This window comes from Trichechus manatus, unplaced genomic scaffold (genome assembly GCF_000243295.1).
Source record: "Trichechus manatus latirostris isolate Lorelei unplaced genomic scaffold, TriManLat1.0 scaffold00028, whole genome shotgun sequence".
Lineage (NCBI taxonomy): Eukaryota > Metazoa > Chordata > Mammalia > Sirenia > Trichechidae > Trichechus > Trichechus manatus.
The window spans coordinates 20,638,415-20,658,095 of record NW_004443964.1 but is presented as its reverse complement, the minus strand read 5'-3'; the positions used below and the strand labels follow the sequence as shown (position 1 = coordinate 20,658,095).

Below are 19,681 nucleotides of genomic sequence, written 5' to 3'. Positions count from 1 at the left end.
GGACTCTCTATCAGCCCAGAACTAAAACAGTTTCTGAGGCCAACTCTGCAGACAAGGATTGGACTGGACTGTGGGACATAAAATGATACTTGTGAAGACTGTGCTTCTTGGCTCAAGTACATACATGAGACTAAACGGGCAGCTTTTGTCCAAAGGTGAGATGAGAAGGCAGAGAGGGTTAGGAGCTAGTTGAATGGACATGGGGAATCAGGGGTGGAAAGGAGGAGCGTGTTGTCATAGTATAGGGAGAGCAATTAAGGTTGCATAACAAGGTATGTACAAATTTTTGTATAAGAGACTAACTTGAAATGTAAACTTTCACGTAAACTACAATAAACAAAAAAAAGAGAAAAATATATTTTGATTGTACTGTAGATGAAGGGTTACAGAACAAACTAGCTTCTAGTACACATATTGTTTTGTGACATTGGTTGCTAACCCCACATGTCAACAATTGCCCCTTCTCGACCTTGGGTTCCCTATTACGAGCTTTCCTGTCCCCTCCTGCCTTCTCATCCTTGCCGCTGGGCTGGTGTGCCCATTTAGTCTCATTTTGTTTTATGGGCCTGTCCAATCTTTGGCTGAAGGGCGAACCTCGGGAGTGAATTCAGTGCTGAGTTAAAACGGTGTCCGGGGCCATAGATACCAAAAAGTGATGTCAGCATCCTGAAGTGTGTTATCTTCTGTGTGTCTCGATGCTAGTTGACTGGGGGAGTGGCGGGGCATCTCTGGGATGAAGCTCTACTGGCCTTCAAAGTGTGGCCACACCTACCTCATTGGTATTGTCAATAGTGGGGCAAATAATTTAACAGGGATAAGGCTTGGATTTTCCTCTTATTCTCTCTTGGTGCGAACGTTCTTGGCACAACATTGATGCGCCACAGACAAGCCAGCACGTGAATGTGCTCTATCTGAATAAAGAAAAGCCCTTCTATATTGCAGAGTCCTTCTGTTTTTAAAATCATGGAGCTTGTATTGTTAGAACCAATAACCTTGACTAAAAGAATTTTTTTTTAACTAGCCATCAGTCTGGAGGAAGATGTGGCAGTCTGCTTCTGTAAAGATTACAGCCTTGGAAACCCTATGGGGCAGCTCTACTCTGTCCTACCAGGTTGCTATGAGTCGAAATCGACTCAACAGCAATAGGTTTGGTTTTTGGGGTTTACCCTTCCCCTCCTTTGTCATCCCCCTACTTTGTTACCCTGCTGCAGGGATCCTAGTGTGGCTCTTCTGTGTTTTCCCATCAACCTCCATTTCCTCCTTCCAGCCTGAAAGTCTCTTGGGGACAAAGTCCTGTCCTATTCCTCTTTGTACCCCCAGCACTTAGTACAGTGGCTGGTACACAGTGGTCATGACACTCAGTGAACGTTTTTGATTGATTTCATTAATTAAAGTGTGATTCCACACTTTCCCCCCCTATGTTGCCTACATAACTATAGTGAAAACTGAATTCTTATGAGGAACATTATGACATTGTTATTGAAGCTACCAAAGTTTCTTGGTGGTGGGACCTAAGGACCCTCCTCGCTGGTCTTTTATCATAGACTCTTCATAAGAGCCTCTGGTGCTGGCAAAAGAAAAAGGGACCCTTAAGTTTTCTTTCCCCAAGTTCAGCATCAGCAAATTAATGGGGGGTGGGGTGGGGGTGGCTACAGACTGGCATCTGCAGGATCTGTTAATCCGGCTCTAGACACACCTGAAAGGAACTGTGTGAAACGGATTCCTGAACCATGAGACAGTCTTTTCCAAAGTCAGATTTAGGGGCGAAGCTTGACCTTTGTCCAAAATTCCCGTTAGGCCATTGAACATACCCACTATGATTTGCTTGGGTCAAAGAGAAATCACAGAATTTTCTAGCTGAAAGGGAATAAAACCCACACTTCTTGTTTGAGAAGCAGTCAAGAAAGAAGGCATTTGGAATTAGGCTAGAGCAATGTATTTTCTCTATTGACATTTTTCACACTATAGCTTGACATAAACACCATCTTTCTTCATGCTTCAAAGGTTCCTACTGTGCATAGATGATTCCTAACTTTTTGAAAAATGTATATACTTTTTGAAAAATAATGTTCTGGGTGGCTAGGAAGAGAAGTGCACTCTGGCAGGTTTCCAGGAATTCCTTTTACTTTACAATCTCAAAGAAGCTGATGGCTGAGAAAGCACCCTCACTTTTTCTCCCTGGAGGGCTCTGTGCTGAGCGTTGTGCTTTGTGGTTAAACACTGCATACATTTAAGCAGTGAGAAACTTTACATGTGAGCTGGAATCCAAGTTAAATTCAAAGGTGGAATTCCAAGGCCCATCCACACACCCAAGCAGCATCACTGGAATTCCCATGACAATGCTGATTTGTCTGTTACTGGCTTGGTGATTTTTAAAGCCCGTGCCAAAGATTAGTACTAGGGAAAGCAGAGCATGCCACATTTGAGTTAGACAAGTCTCTTGGCCTCTTTGTACCTTAGTTCCCTCATTTGAAAAAACTGATCTTAAGACATACATGTTTCAGAATTTGTACTGGGTTATATATACAGCTAAATGATACTGTGTGATATTTTTACACATAAATGATCTCTTTACATGTATCCGTCTTCTATTTCACTTACACCTTGTATAAAAACTGCATCCCATGCCAGGCCTGAAATGTTCCAAAGCCAACTTCTATGATTAAATTGCAACGAAGATTTCTACAAAAACAGACACAAGAAAGAGAAAAAAAAATTATTTCAGAACATCCATCCTTTGGCAATGATTCTAATTTATCTATGGTGAAAAGTAACTTCAATACTTCCTCCAGATACTAAGGAAATCTCATTATGGAAGATATTTGCTTATGATTTATACTTTCATATTTATACATATGGTGCATTAGGTACAAAACAGTAAATGATAAAACTTAGATTAAGTGATCGTTATTTCTCTAGAACAGGGTTTCTCAACCTTAGCACTGTTGACATTTTGGGCTAGGTAAATTTTTGTTCCAGTGATCATGAAGATAGCACGGGACCAGGCAACACTTGGTTCTGTTGTACATGGGGGTCGCCATGAATCACAGCCATCTCAACGGGAACTAATAACAACAACAACAACAATTTTTTTTGTTGTGAGGGCTGCTCTGTGCATTGTAGGATGCTCAGCAGCATCCCTGGCATCTTCCCACTAGGATGTCAGCAGCACAGTCACAGCTGTGATCACCAAAAGTCTCTCCAGACACTGCAAATGTCCCCTGGGTGCAAATCGCCCCAGATGGGAACCACTGCTCTAGAATGATTTACTCTTCTCTGTATAATAGTTCTCACACTAATCTTTGCTAGAGCTGAAAAGGATTTGCTACATAACTTTAGTAGCTTTCCACTAATAAAACTTTAATATTTCAAAATGAATAGCAAAAAGATTTACAATTAGATTTTATAAAAATTCTTAATATTATTAACTTCTATTTGTAACTTACATAAACTTCAAAAAAGGCAGTGATTCAAATGTACGTCTTTCAATAAACTGTATTTTATTGCAGGATAAATCTCTAGGAAAAGTAAAAGAAAAATATAGCCTCAATTAGCTATCAGATATTAAATTAGTAGGAATAAATGGCAGAGTTCAGAATAATACTGAATAAGCTTTTGCCTAAACTCTCAACCTTAGTGATTGTTATCTAAACCTTCCAAGGCCCCTAACCCTGCCCTTACCTCTCTTAAGAGTCTCACCTTCATAAGTAAAATCTACAACTATGGATCTTGATAGATTTTGGAAGTACTCTTTCCTGAGAGTAGGACAATTGATTAGACGATCTTTTGTGGTCACATCAAAGTCTATATTCAATGAGCTTAAAGCTTTTATTCCTCAGTATAATTATAATCTATAATATGAAAAGGAATATTCTCACATTTATACACCTTCCTGGCTTAGTTCTCTTTTTCTAGGCCAGCTCAATACCAGACGAAATAAAAGATACCCTTTGACATAATTTGAAAGGGAGTTACTCCTCTAATAAATACATAATCTTGAACTAATTTAGAATAATAGTTTTATCATATTAATAGAAATTTGTGTTTGGTTTTATACTGCCTTAATGTTCCATGAATGCAATTGCTACAGTTGTACAGTGGTGGCACACGAAAAACGCAACATAGAACTGGATTTTTATTTGAAAACACCCATTCTTGACTATAGTTAACCCTTTTATTTCCATTTACCCCACATTAGTCCTTCACTTTTTACCTGGATGGGTGTAGCTATCTTCTGACTCGTGTCTCAACTCTAGGCTCTCCCTTTCTAATCCATCCTGCACATAAATTAACTCTCCAGCAGTGGTTCTCAAAGAGCACCATTACCTGGGAACTTATTGAAGAAGGAAATTCTTAGCCCTACTCTAGACCTACTGACTCAGTAACTATGAGGGTGAAGCCCAGAATCTGTGCTTCAACAAGCCCTGATTCTGATGCAGACTAAAGTTTGAGAACCACTTGTCCTTGAGCATTGCTGTGATAACATGGTTCCCCATGATGGCTCCTTAGTTTGGCATTCAAAGCCTAGAAGATCCGGTTCCAATCTCCTACTCTCTCTACTTTTATCCAAAGGTACTCATGACATTCTTCAAACCCACATTCCACTTCCTGTGTTTTGCCTTTCTCTCACCCTCCTTTTGCAATCTTACAATATTCTTCCCAAGATGTCTGTCTGATGATACCCAATAGCCCTTAAAGACCCTGTTCAAATGGCATTTCTCTAGTAACATCTTCCCTGATCCAACTGAAAGTCTTTGCTCCCTACTCTGTGCTCCAGAAACAATTTATACCTCTCAGTGCCCATATCTATTTCTTCTTTTTAATATAGTTATCTTTGTATCCCATTTCCCCTGAGCGTAAATTCCTTGAAAGCATAGACGAGGTCTTGCTCATGTGCATTGCCTACAATGTTTAAAACTGATAGATGGACATAAAGCAACCTCAATTATTTATTAAAAGAATGAATAGCTAAGGCAACAGAAAGGAAAACGACTATTTACAAAGTTTACTTTTATTACTTCATGGCTCTGCAGCACTTAGTCCTCCACTTAGAGCCTATTATGTTATGGTTCGAGCTTATGTGTTTGCTTCCCCTGCCACATCGGGAGTTTCTAGAAGGTTAGGAACCCTGTCTTACACATCTTTGTACCACCAGCCCTAGGCACAGTGCTTGGCATACTGTTTTTAACTTTTTTATTGATTGACTTTTTTTTAATGAATGAGAATACATATACTAACATGAAATAACTAGCTTACAAAGTATTTCAAAGTAGAAGTAAGGAAGGGCCTGCTCCATTGAGCAGTTCTCTCATTTGTTTTTCTCCAGATCATCTTTGCAAGGTCTGGGAGCCCAGATGCCAGAGGTGTCCAAGAAGATCAATGCAAAACTGGTCGTCCCACTAAGGCCTAAAAGGTTTGATAATTCAAAGGACTACTTTTAGTATCATGTGAGGCTTTTTATCCCCAATTCTCTTAAGCCTTCTAAACTTGTAAGAAGAATCCATTTGCTAAAGAGCATCATCAAATAGCTTAATAAGGATTACTGATGCACACAACTCTAGGTTTCATGGACAAAGGATAAAAACCAAGATTTCATAGCAAAAGACATAGTATCTCCTTGTCTCTAAATAGATATAAATACCATGCAAGTATTCCTTCCTTGGCAAAAGGGCTGGAGAGATTTTTATTTTGTATTTAGCAAACGGTTAGGGGTATTTCTGATATGTTTACTTAGTGTGAACATTTCTAGCTATACTACTTAACCATCATTTTAAACATTTATTTGTAATATGGTAAAACAATTCTTGCACTGAAATCCTTAACACCAGTCCTTTGTAGCTAAATATGTCCTTTATAATATTGTTTACATATCTCAACTGTTTCATTAAATATTTAATATTTATATGTTAACTTAATTCAATCAAATTATCAAAAAATTTTGGGTTAATAATATTCAAATTAATGTACATATTCTATATTTTCTTGTCCTTTAGACAACAAACAGAGGTTAAATTTAATTCCTTTTGTTCTATTAAACAAACTTTTTCAAATGTTTTCTGTAAGGCCAGATACTAAATACTTTAGGCTTTGCCAGCCACAGACAGCCTCTGTCTCATACTCTTTCTTTCTTTCTTTCACAACCCTTTAAAAATGCAAAAATCGTTCTTAGTTTATGGGTGCTATAAAAACAGACCATAGGCTGCAGACTAAATATAAACATTGTATATGGACACTTATAAAACAAAGTTCATATGGGTGTCTATAATTTTTCAGACCTTATTACCACTTTTCCTCTATAACTAAAGATTTTTTTCTATCTGTATCTTGTCTCTATAAAACCGGAAATTCACAGGAGATATTTAATGCTAGAGATGGGCTGGTACCCTATAGACTTACAGAACTGCAGACTTACATTGCTGGAAAAAATTTAGAGATTATCTAATCCAAGCTCCTTATTCATTTTATATGTAACTAAAAACTCAGAAATAAATATGATTAACTAACTTACAAATACTGGAGGGATAGCAGGTCTTCAAATGAATCCTTACGTAATTCAGTCAAATGATTGTCACTGAGAATTCTGGAAAATGAAAAGGTTATTTGTGGATCTAATGCAAACTAACTACAACTATTTGCTACATAGGACTATTACATGTGGGAGGAACCAGGGTGATGGTACCACCTAAATACTCTAATTTGTATTTAATTCGGGGATGGTGACCTCTTCTCTGTTTTCATTCAAACCTTTCTTCTCATGTCCTCCTTTGTGTCCATCTCCCTGCTTCTCCCTCCTCTGTCCCCACCCCACACATCCCTATCCACTCTTCCCACCAAATCATATATTTAATGCTTACTCTCTAGATCACAAAGTCTCTGTTAGAATTCAACTCTGGGTGGCACCAAGATTGGCAGAACTGCCGTTTCCTCTGCTCTTTTCCCAAATCTCATTATGAAAGCCCCACATGGAACTATGTCAGGGCTGCAAGTGAAGCCATTTGACTCTTTGCCCTATTCATGTTTTTGAGAACTAAAATGTACATAAAGTACATAAAACATAAATGTTCAGTTAAATATCATAAAGCAAACACCATGTAATACCATTTATGTCAGGAAAGAACACTGTTAGCGTCCAAGATGCCCCCAGTGTACCCCCTTCCAATCACAGTCCTCTCTCTGACCCCTATAGGTAACCACTATCTTGACTTTTATGATAATAATTTCCTTGCTTTTTTAAATACAGTTTTACCTATTATATGTCAACCACAAACAACATGGTTTAATTTTGCTTCTTCTTGAACTTTAAATGGAATCATATCACATATATTATTTTCTATTTTGTTTTTTCACTCAACATTATATCTGTAAAATTCATTATGTTATTACACGTAGCTGAGGTTGGTTCATTTCAGTGCCTTAGTGCTGTATGTCCAATAAGGGAGCCACTAGCAACATGTGACTACTGAGCACTTATAAGTTTCTTAGATCCAGCAGAGAGAACTAGAGAGATAGACAGGCTGATACAGAGAATCACTGCTTACTAGAAGCAGAGACTTACTAGACCCAGCATCGGGTAGAAATACTGAAAAGAGTAATTGACTAATTGCTGGAGACAAGTATGGACTATCTTGAAAGATAAAAACTCCTGGAGGCCCAGCCTTAGGGGGAGAGGGGGACATGTTTTCATGAGTTTTAACTCCAGGAGCCCTACCAAGTTCTCACTGTGAATCTCAGAGAAACAAACCCCCTCATGATTCCTGAAGGAGGAGGGGAAAAGTAGCAATTGTGAAATAGTTCTCTGTTCTTAACAGCCTGCCCTCAAATGATATTACTTTACGAAAGCTTAATCAGTATGGGTTGTATCAGAGCCTAACTAAAGTGGGGAGTCCCTGTGTAGTGTAAAAGGTTAATGAGATCAGCTGTTAACTAAAAAGTTGGAGGTTCTAGTCCATCCAGATGCATCATAAAAGAAAGGTATGGTGATCTACTTCAAAAATCAGCCACTAAAAAAAACACCTATGGAGCACAGCTCTGCTCTGACACACACAGGATTACCATGAGTTGGAACTGACTTGATGACAACTGCTACTGGCTAACCAAAGTGGAGAAACGGAAATACACAACTCCAACTCTCTCTAGCCTTTTCCGTGTGGGAGAAAGGGATCATCAACTGCAGTTGCCTTCTAGCCTTTGAAATGGGGCAAGGAAAATACCCAACTGTAGCCCCCTCTAGCCTTCCTGGTCCACCTAAGGGGTGAAGGAAAAAAGCTGAGAAGCACTTGTGAAGGTCACAACCCAGGGGCACAGGCTCACTAAAAGAGTGAGACATAATCATAGAATTATAGAACACTTCCTCTCTCCTCATATCTTACCACTACGTCAACATCAACAGAGTTTTACAGGGGATTGCAGCTAAAAGAATCTCAATTCCTTTTACCTGATATATCATATCTAGCTTTCAGCAAAAATTACAAGGCATGCTAAAAAGCAAAAAACATATTCTGAAGAGCCAGGACAAGCATCAGAGCCACATTCACATATGGCTGATATTTGCGATTATCAAGCTGGAAATTTTAAATAACTATGATTAATACACTAACAGCTCTAGTGGAAAAAGTGGACGACATGCAAGATGAGTAATGTAAGCAAAGAGAATTAAAAAAAGCCAGAAATTTAAAAAAACACTGTTATGGAAATGAAGAATGCCTTTGATGAGCTCATCGGTAGACTGAACACAACCAAGGAAAGAATCAGTGACCTTGAAGATATGCCAAGAGAAACTTCCCAAACTGAAAAGCAAAGAGAAAAAAAGACTGGGAAAAAAAAAGAAAGAAAAACAGAATACTGAAGAATTGTAGGACAATTTTAAAAGATGTAACATATGCATAATGGGAATACTAGAAGGAGAAGAAAGACAAAAATAAATTGAAGACATATTGGAAGTAAGAATGGCTGAGAATTTTCCAAAATTGCTGACAAACACCAAACCACAGAACTAGGAAGCTCAGAGAACACATGAAGAAATACCAAAAACTTTATACCTAGGCATATCATACTCAGACTGCAGACAAAGGTAAAACCTTGAATGAAGCCAGAGGGGGGAAAAACATCTCAACTGTAAAGAAACAAAGATAAGAATTATATTGGACTTATCTTCAGAAAACATGCAAACAAAAAGAGATTGGATTCAGAATTTAATCGAGCATCTACTATATACCAGATAGTATGAGGGATTCAGGAGCCGTAGTGGCATAGTGGTTAAGAGCTCAGCTGCTAACCAAAAGGTTGGCAGTTTGAATCCATCAGCCTCTCCTTGGAAGCCCTATGAGGCAGTTCTACTCTGTTCTATAGGGTTGCTATCAGTTGGAATCTACTCCACAGCAATGGGTTTTGTTTTGGGGCTAATGAGGGACTCAAGGAAGAATAAGTCATGGACCAGCCCTCCAAGAGCTTCCAGTATAAAAAATAATAATCACTGCACATCACCTTACAGTTTATAGAGTTCAGTAGGCAGTCATCGTGTTCCTAGCCTCCTACTTGTGGTGTCATAAGTGGTGGGGGATGGGAACTCTAAGAACTCCAGCAAGAAGGCAACCATAAAGGAAGCTAAAGGTGTCAGCAAATGTAAAGAATGAGTGAAAAATCCATCTGCCCCATGAATACTGTCTTAGATATCTAGTGTTGCTATACCAGAAATACCACAAGTGGATGGCTTTAACAAATAGAGATTTATTCTTCCACAGTCTAGGACGCTAGAAGTCCCAATTTAGAGTGCCAGCTCCAGGTGAAGACTTTCTTTGTCTGCTGGCTCTGGGGGAAAGTCCTTGTCATCAATTTTCCCCTGGTCGAGGAGCTTCTCAGAGCAGGAACCTTGGCTCCAGAGGACGCACTCTGCTCCCAGAGTTGCTCTCTTCATGGTATGAGTTTCCCCATCTCTCTGCTTGTTTCTCTCTTTTATATCTCAAAAGAGATTGACTCAAGGTATAACCTAATCTTGTAGATTGTTTCCTACCTCATTAACATAAGTGCCTCTAATCCTGCTTCGTTAACATTATACAGGTAGGATTTACAACATATAGGAAAATTACATCAGATGACAAAATGGTGGACAATCACACAGTACTGGAAATCATAGCCTAATCAAGTTGACACACATTTTGGGGGACACAACTCAATCCATAATATTCCACCCTTTGACTCCTAAAATGTCATATCCTTGTCACATGTATAACACATTAACCCAATCATATCACAGCAAAAGTCTTAAATCAACTCCAAGTCCAAAATCCAAAAATTCTTCTTCATCTGTGAAATCTAGAACACAAGTAATCTGCTTCCAAAATAGAATGATGGAACAGGCACAAGCTAGATATTTCCATTATAAATGGGAGAAATTGGAGGGAAAGAAGAGACAACAGGCACCAAGCAAGTCAGCAGAACACATTACGTTAGCCCTCAAGGATTGAAAATAATCCTCTGTTTTCTGAGACCATTTAGATAATGGCCCTGCCCTCCAGACTCAAGGTATTGGCCATGCTCTCTGGATTCTGAGTGGAGGCCCCTTGGCCCTGGGCTTCAGCTCTACCTTCCAGGCCCACTGGGACAGCAACTCTGCTCCCTCAGCTTTAGGTGGCCCCATTCTCCTAGTCCATCTGAGTGGTCCACCCTGTGAAGCCCTAGAGGTCATATCCCTACCCTTTGAGACCGAGGAAGCTCTGCTTCCTGTGTTTCTTGTCTCTGCAGCTTCTGCTTCCTGGTTACTTGGCCTCTCAGCCCCTTGGGCCTCACCGCCTTTGTCTGCCCTGCTGGGGCAAGTGTTACAATACTCTAGTTCCACCAATAAGTACCTAGAGGCACCCTACTTCACCAGGAAACTTTGGCTGGAAGGTACTCAGCTCTCTTGCTCTGTGGGTCAGCAAGCCTTACTCCACCAGTAAGTGCTTGGAGGCACCCCACTCTTCCAGGAAGCCTCCTGCGCAGACACTCAGCTCTCTCGCTCTATGCTTCTGCTCCAGCGCTACCTCATGCTGGTTTCCTGGTTCTACTGCCATTTTTCTGCTGCTACTTCTCGCTAGCTGCACTGTCTCCAGTGTAACAGCTCTCCTCACTTCCTTCTGAGTCCTCAGCAGAATTGTCTTTTATGTCTATAATTCCACAGTCTCTTCAAGGCAATCTAGGCTTTTACTATTAGGCACTTTAAAACTTGTCCAGCCTCTACCCATTCACAGTTTCAAAACTGCTTCCACATTTTAGGTATCTGTTAGAGCAGCACCCTGCGCTCTCAGTACCAAATTCTGTCTTAGGCTGGGTTCTCTAGAGAAGCAAAACCAGTAAAGTGTATAATAATATATAGAGAGAGAGATTTATATCTAGGAAATGGCTCAAGCAGTTGTAGAGGCTGTCTGTGGTTCAGGCTGGAGGCTGCTGATTCACATAGCCACCAGGGCTGGCGAACCTGAGATTGGCAGGTCAGCAAGGAGGGCTCTTGCTCACAGGCTGCGAAGACCAACGAATCCCAAGACCGCAGGTAAGCTCTAGCTCAAGTCCTAAGAACTGTAGGTCAGATGAACAGAAGCCAGCTGCAGGATCCAGAGTGAGCAAAAGCCCACAAGCCTTTCCAGAGTATCCACTTACATTCAATGCAGGCCACACGCCCAAGGAAACTCCCTTTCAACTGATTGGCTACTCACGTTAGATCCCATCATGGAGGTGTTCACATTATCTCCAATCTCATCACAGAAGTGATCGCATCATTATACGACTGCCAAACTACATCAGAACTGCCAAACCACTAAGAAGCGTGGCCCAACCAAGTTGACACACAACCCTAACGATCACAAATACCTCCTCCTCTTGCTTCTTGAGCCTCTAAGCCTTTGGCTTGCCCAGTTACCTCAATTTGTTAGTATTCACCTCCCACTTCCAGGAATTTTTTGTTTTTTAAAAAAGAACATGGCACCAGTGTCTTCTGTGTTATCTGCAGCAAGATTCGGCATATCTGTCTCCCAGTCCTCACAGCCAAGTGAAGAACAAAGCCAAGCCAAAACAGAATACTGGACCCGAAGACGTTCATAATGGAGGAAGGACCAACTAGTGGGATACCCTGCTGAAGAGCAGTGTTGCCCAAAGAGGGCATGCTGGTCAGTATTGCTGCTTCCCAAATATTCCCACCTCTTTGCTTTAAGGTATGTGGTAGGTGTGTCCTTGCCGGTTCCCTGTGGTTGGCAGAGCCACGTGACCAGCTTTGGCCAATGAGCTGTAATCAGAAGAGATATGTGTCAATTACACTGAGTGTGTAATTGTTGGAGCAAGACCTCCCTAGAGCTATGCTGACCAATATGGCAGACAGTTGGCTACGGAGCACTTGGATAGTGGCTAGTCCAAACTGAGATGCACTGTACATGTAAGATACATACTGGATCTCAAAGACTTGGTACAAAAAAAGTGTGTATATAGCTCATTAATGTGTTTATATTGATTACACTTTGAAAATGACAATATTGAGTTAAATAAAATACAAGATTAAAATTAAATAAAAAAGAAGAGATTGGAGCGAAATATTTAAAGTATTTTAAAGGGGAAAAAAAAAACACACCAGCCAAGAATTCTGTATCCAGTGAAATTATTCTTCAAAAGCAAAGGAGAAATAAAGACTTTCTCAGACAAACAAAAAATTAAGAGGATTTGTCACCAGTAGACCTACCTTGTAAGAAATGTTAAAAGAAGTTCTTAAGGAAAAAAAATGATACAAGTCAGAACCTTAGATCTACATAAATAAAGAAAGAGCATTCGAGAAGGAATAACGAAGGTAAATTAAAATCCTTTACATTTCTTATTCTTAACTGATCTGACAGACAACAGTTTGTTTAAAACAATAATAGCAACAATATATTGGATGATTATAGCTTATGGATAAGTGAAATGTATGACAGCAATGTTATAAAGGATGAGGCAGTATAGTGTTATTTGAAAGTGAACTTAGATTAGTTGTAAATGGATACTGCAAACTCTAGGGAAACCACTGTAAAATTTTTTTTAAAGAAGTATACTCACTATGCTAAGGGAGAAAGGAAACGAAATCATACAAAATGCCCAGTTAAAACCAGAGAAAGCAAAAAAAGAGTGGAAGAGAAGAAAGAAACAAAGAACAAGGGCAACGAAGAGAAAACAATTATAAATATGGTAGATATTAATTCAGTTATATCTATAATAACTTAAATGTGAATAGTCTAAATATACCAATTAAAAGACATGACTATCAGAGTGAATTAAAAAAAATAACAAGACTCAACTATAGGTTGTCTATAAGAAACTCGCTTTAAATATAAAAGACACAGCTAGATTAAAAGTAATAGGATGGAGAAAGATAAACCATCAACAGATGAATGGATAAACACAATGTGGTACATAAATACAATGCAATACTACTTGGCCAGTAGGAGAAATGAAGTCTTGATACATGCTACAGTATGGATGGAGATGGAAGACATTATGCTGGGTGAGATAAGTCAGTCACAAAAGGATAAATATTGCATGACCTCACTTATACAAAAAGACAAGAAAAGGCAAATATATTGAGAAGAAAGTTTATTAGTGGTTACCAGGGGCAGGACCCCCACGTTTCAGTCAGTTTGTTATACTGTGGGGCGTTGCATGTTGCTATGATGCTGGAAGCTATGCCATGGGTATTCAAATACCAAAAGGATGTCAGAAGAGAATCTGAAGCTTGCTCTCGAAACATTGAGTAGCTAAAGTGAAAGGAAGAAATGATGAAGTAAGAGAGCTGAACAGAAGATTTCTAAGGGTGGCACAAGAAGACAAAGTAAAGTATTACAATGAAATGTACGAAGATCTGGAGATAGAAAACCAAAAGCGAAGAACACGCTCGGCATTTTTCAAGCTGAAAGAACTGAAGAAAATATTCAAGTCTCAAGTTGCAATATTGAAGGATTCTATGGGGAAAATATTAAACGACGCAGGAAGCATCAAAAGCAGATGGAAAGAATGAACAGAGTCACTATACAAAAAAGAATTGGTCAATGTTCACCCATTTCAGGAGGTAGCATATGATCAGGAACTGATGGTACTGAAGGAAGAAGTCTAAGCTGCACTGGAGGCATTGGCGAAAAACAAAGCTCCAGGAATTGACAAAATACCAATTGAGGTGCTTCAACAAATGGATGCAGTGCTGGAAATGCTCACTTATCTATGCCAAGAAATTTGGAAGACAGCTACCTGGCCAACCAACTGGAAGAGATCCACATTTATGCCTACTCCAGAGAAAGGTGATCCAACCAAATGTAGAAATTATTGAGCAGTATCATTAATATCATGCGCAAGTAAAATTTTGCTGAATGTCATTCAAAAAGATCAATCAAAAGACTCATTCAAAAGCAGCTGCAGCAGTATATTGACAGGGAATTGCCAATAATTGAAGTCCAGTTCAGAAGAGGATGTGGAATGAGGGAATATCATTGCTGATGTCAGATGGATCCTGGCTGAAAGCAGAGAATACCAGAAAGATGTTTACCTGTGTTTTATTGACTATGTAAAGGCATTTGATTGTGTGGATCATAACAAATTATGGATAACATTGTGAAGAATGGGAATTCCAGAACAGTTAATCGTGCTCTTGAGGAACCTGTACATGGATCAAGAGGCAGTCGTTCAAATAGAACAAGGGGATACTGCGTGGTTTAAAGTCAGGAAAGTTGTGCATCAGGGTTGTAATCCTTCACCATTCTTATTCAATCTGTATGCTGAGCAAATAATCCGAGGAGCTGCACTATACAAAGAAGAACAGGGCATCAGGATTGGAGGAAGACTCATTAACAACTTGCATTATACAGATGACACAACCTTGCTTGTTGAAAGTGAAGAGGACTTGAAGCACTTATTGATGAAGATCAAAGACCACAGCCTTCAGGATGGATTACACTTCAGCATAAAGAAAACAAAAATGCTCACAACTGGACCAATAAGCAACAACATGATAAACGGAGAAAAAATTGAAATTGTCAAGGATTTCATTTTACTTAGATCCATAATCAACACCCATGGAAGCAGCAGTCAAGAAATCAAAAGACCCATTGCACTGGGCAAATCTGCTGCAAAAGACCTCTTTAAAATTGTTGAAAATCAAAGATGTCATCTTGAAGACTGAGGTGCATCTGACCCAAGTCATGGTATTTTCAATCGCCTCATATGCATGTGAAAGCTGGACAATGAATCAGGAAGACCAAAAAAGAATTGATGCCTTTGAATTGTGGTGTTGGGGAAGAATATTGAGTATACTATGGACTTCCAAAAGAATGAACAAATCTGTCTTGGAAGAAGTACAATCAGAATGCTCCTTAGAAGCAAGGATAGCGAGATTACATCTCACATGCTTTGGACATGTTATCAGGAGGGATCAGTCCCTGGAGAAGGATATCATGCTTGCTAAAGTAGAGGGCAGGCAAAAAAAAGGAAGACCCTCAACGAAATGGATTGATACAGTGGCTGCAACAATAGGCTCAAGCATGACAATGATTGTGAGGATGGCGCAGGACTGAGCAGTGTTTTGTTCTGTTGTACACAGGGTTGCTATGAGCCGGAACCAACTCGACAATGCCTAACAACAACAGGGGTGGGGGGACGGGGAAAAGGGAGGGTAACAGTGATAGAAATATTGCATTGATTAAGGGTAGGGTTGCATGGTCAATTATTGTAATTGCTGTCAATAAGTTGAACACCTATAAAAAGTTGAAGTGGCAAAAGTTGTGAAATAGATATATTTACAACAATGACAAAAAAAGAGTAGCTGCTGAGACTGCTTATGTACAGTCAAAAATCTCATGGGGTTTGATTTCTTGGTTTGGAGGTTTAGGGTCATGGTTTCACGGGACATCCCATTTGGTGCTCCTGTTCTACCTCCTAGTTCATTGCGTAGTGCCTGGGGTCTTAAAAGCTTGCAAGCAGCCATCCAAGGCACAACAATTGAGCTCTATTTGCCTGGAGCAACAGAGGAAGAAGAGTCAGGAATAGGAGGATATGCAAGATGTGGGTAATTGCCTCCATGAACGACTGCCTCCTTTGCCAGGAGACCAGAACTGGATGGTGCCTGGCTAACATTACTGAACATTTTGATGAAAGATTCCATAGAAGAATCCTGATCAAAAGCGGGAAAATGCATAACAGAACTTCTGATTCTCCTGGATTCCAGACTTCCTGGAGCCATGAAAGTTGGATGAATCCCTGAAAATATTGCTCTGAGATCGTCTTTAAACTTTAAGCCAAAAATGTCCCCTGAAGTCTACTTAAAACCAAACAATAGTAGTTTAGCTTAACTAGTAAAAAATGTATGCCTTGAGCCTTATGCTCTTTTAAGAACTATCTGAATGGAATCAAACTGACAACAGCAACTTGAAAGATTAGAACCTCAGGGGGCAGTGAGTTTACATTAATGAGGGAGGAACAACTCAGAAAAGGAGGGTGAGAATGGTTGCACAACTCAAAGAATGTAATCAATGTCACTAAATGGTACATGCAGAAACTGTTGAATTTGTGTATGTTTTGCTGTATATATTCTCAACAACAACAACAAAATAAATAAAATTTTTAAAAAATTGTGACATGCAGTGAATGCAGTTGTTATAGATTGAAGTGTGTTCCCCTAAAATGTATGCCAACTTGGCTAGGCCATGATTCCTAGTATTGTGTGGTTGTCCTCCATTTCGTGATCTGACGTGATTACCTATGTGTTGCAAATCCTAACCTCTACAATGTAAATGAGTCAGGATTAGAGGAAACTATGTTAATGTGGCAGGACACAATCTACAGGATTAGGTTGTATGCTGAGTCAATATCTTTTGAGATATAAAAGAGAAAAGCGAGCAGAGAGACGGGTGGACCTCATGCCACTGACAATGCCACCAAGAAAGAAGCGCTGGGAGTGGAGCACATCCCTTGGAACTGGGGTCCCTGTGCTGAGAAGCTCCTTGACCAGGGGAAAATTGATGACAAGGACCTTCCCACAGAGCCAACAGAGAAAGAAAGCATTCCCTGGGAGCTGGCACCCTGAATTCAGACTTCTAGCCTCCTAAACTGTGAGAGAACAAATTATCGTTTGTTAAAGCCATCCACGTGTGGCATTTCTGTTATAGCAACCCTAGATAACTAAGATAGCAGTGCTTAGAGGAAAATGTATACCACTGAATGCACACACTAGAAAAGAAGACAAGTTTAAAATCAATCTAAGCTTTTACCTTAGGACATCTGAAAAAGAAGGGCAAATTAAATCCAAAGTTGAAAAAAAAAAAAACCAAAGTAAGCAGAAGAAAATAAATAATAAAACTTAGAGCAGAAGTCAATAAAGTTGAAATAGGAATAGGAAAAATCAATGAAACTATAAGCTGGTTCTTTGAAAAGATCAATAAAATTGATAAACCTCTAGGCAGACTAACCAAGAAAAAAAGAAAGAAGACACAAATTATTAATATCAGAAATGAAAGAGGGGCCATCACAACTGATCCCATGGACATTAAAACCAAAACCCAAGCCAAACCAAACCCGTTGCTGTCGAATCAATTCCAACTCATAGCAATCTTATAGGACAGAGTAGAACTGCCCCATAGGGTTTCCAAGGAGCAGCACGTGGATTCAAACTGCCGACCTTTTGGTTAGCAGCCTAGCTCTTAACCACTCTACCATCAGAACTCCCCAAGGACATTAAGAGGATCATAAAGGAATACTATGAACAACTCTATGCCCACAAATTTGATAACTTAGATGAAATGGACCAATCTCTAGAAAGATAGAAGCTACCAAAACTCATAAGAGGAGAAATAGACAATCTGAGCAGTCCTACATCTATTAAAGAAAATTAATCAACAACAAATAACCTTCCAAAATAGAAAGTACCAGGCCCAGATGGTTTCACTGGTGAATTCTACCAAATACTTAAAGAATAATTAATACCAATCCTTCTAAAACGCTTGCAAAAAATAGAAGAGGAGGGAACACTGTTTAAATCATTCTATGAAGCCAGTATTGTCCTAAAACCAAAACCAGACAAAGACATGACCAGGAAGGAAAACTATAGACCAATATCTCTCATGAACATAGATGCAAAGATCCTCAGCAAAATATTAGAAAATTGAATTCAACAATGTATAAAAAGAATTATACACCATGACCAAGCGGGATTTATCGTAGGTATGCAAGGCTCGTTCAACATTTGCAAATCAATTAATATAATTCTTCATATCAACAGGCTAAAGAAAAATCATATGATCATATCAATAAATGTGGAAAAATCATTTGACAAGATCCAACACCCATCCATGATAAAAACTCTCAGCAAACTGGGAATAGAAGGGAAGCTTTTAAACTGAATAAAGAACACCTACAAAAACCTACAGCTAACATAATACTTAATGGGGAGAAACTAGATGCTTTCCCCCTAAGATCAGGAACAAGACAAGGATATCCCCTCTCACCACTCCTATTCAACATTGTATTGTAAGCTCTAGCTAATGCAATTAAACAAGAAAAGGAAATAAAAGGTATACAGATTGGGAAGAAAGAAATAAAACTGTCTTTGCAGATGATATGATTGTTTATCTAGAAAATCCAAAGAATGCACAAAAAAATACTTGAAACTAATAAGTGATTATAGCAAAGTTTCAGGGTACAAAGTTAATATACAAAAGTCAAAACTAGAATTTTAAAGTCAAAACATAATACCATTTACATCAGCACTAAAAGAAAAGACATACTTAGGTACAAACCTAACAAAATATAGACAAGACCTATATGAGGACAACTATAAGACTCTGGTGAAGGAAATGAAATTTCTAAATAAATGGAGAGATATTCCACATTCATGGATAACGAAACCAAACCAAACACATTGCCGTCGAGTCGATTCTGATTCATAGCGACCCTATAGGACAGAGTAAAACTGCCCCAAGGGGTTTCCAAGAAGCAGCTGGTGGATCTGAACTGCTGACCTTTTGGTTAGCAGCCTAGCTCTTAACCATTCTGCCACCAGGGCATTCATGGATAGGAAGATTAATATTATTAAGATTGCAATTCTTCTTCCCACCTTGATCTACAGATTCAGTGCAATCCCAATCAAAATCCCAGCAAGCTATTTTGTCGATATTGACAAACTGATTTATAAAGGCAAAAGACCAAGAATAGCCAACACAATAATGAAGAATAGAGTTGGAGGACTGGCATTACCCTACTTCCGGAGTTACTCTAAAGCTATAGTGATCGAGGCAGTGTGGTATTGACGAAAATATAGGAAAATAGATCAATGAAACAGAATAGAGTCCACAAATTGACCCACACAAATATAGTCAACTGATGTTTGACAAAAGGAGCAAAGGCAATTCAACAGTGAAAGGATAGTCTTTTCAACAAATGGTGCTGGAACAAATGAACACCAACATGCAAAAACATAAATATGAACACAGCTTCCATCTTTCACAAAAATTAACTCAAAATGGCTCATAGACCTAAATATAAGACACAAAATAATACAGCTTCTAGAAGATAACACAGGAGAAAATCTAGGTGACCTTGGGTTTGGAGATAACTTTTTAGATACGCTTCAAAAGCATCATTCATAAAAGAAAAAACTGATTTAAGTTGGACTTCATTAAAATTAAAAACTCCTGCTACAAAGCACACTTAA

The 19,681-nt window shown here is 39.1% G+C and overlaps 1 protein-coding gene across 1 annotated transcript in view; it reads right to left on the bottom strand.

Moving 5' to 3' along the window:
- Positions 1 to 19,681, bottom strand: part of LOC101343498 (leucine-rich repeat-containing protein 37A2-like) — a 78,992-nt gene that overhangs the window by 49,198 nt on the left and 10,113 nt on the right. Inside the window, exons 5-7 of the mRNA XM_023729439.1 lie at positions 6,509 to 6,580; positions 3,447 to 3,518; positions 2,602 to 2,682 (exon numbers count right to left, since the gene is read on the bottom strand). Of these exons, the coding sequence (XP_023585207.1) occupies positions 2,602 to 2,682; positions 3,447 to 3,518; positions 6,509 to 6,580 (225 nt within the window). The remainder of the gene's footprint in view (positions 1 to 2,601; positions 2,683 to 3,446; positions 3,519 to 6,508; positions 6,581 to 19,681) is intronic.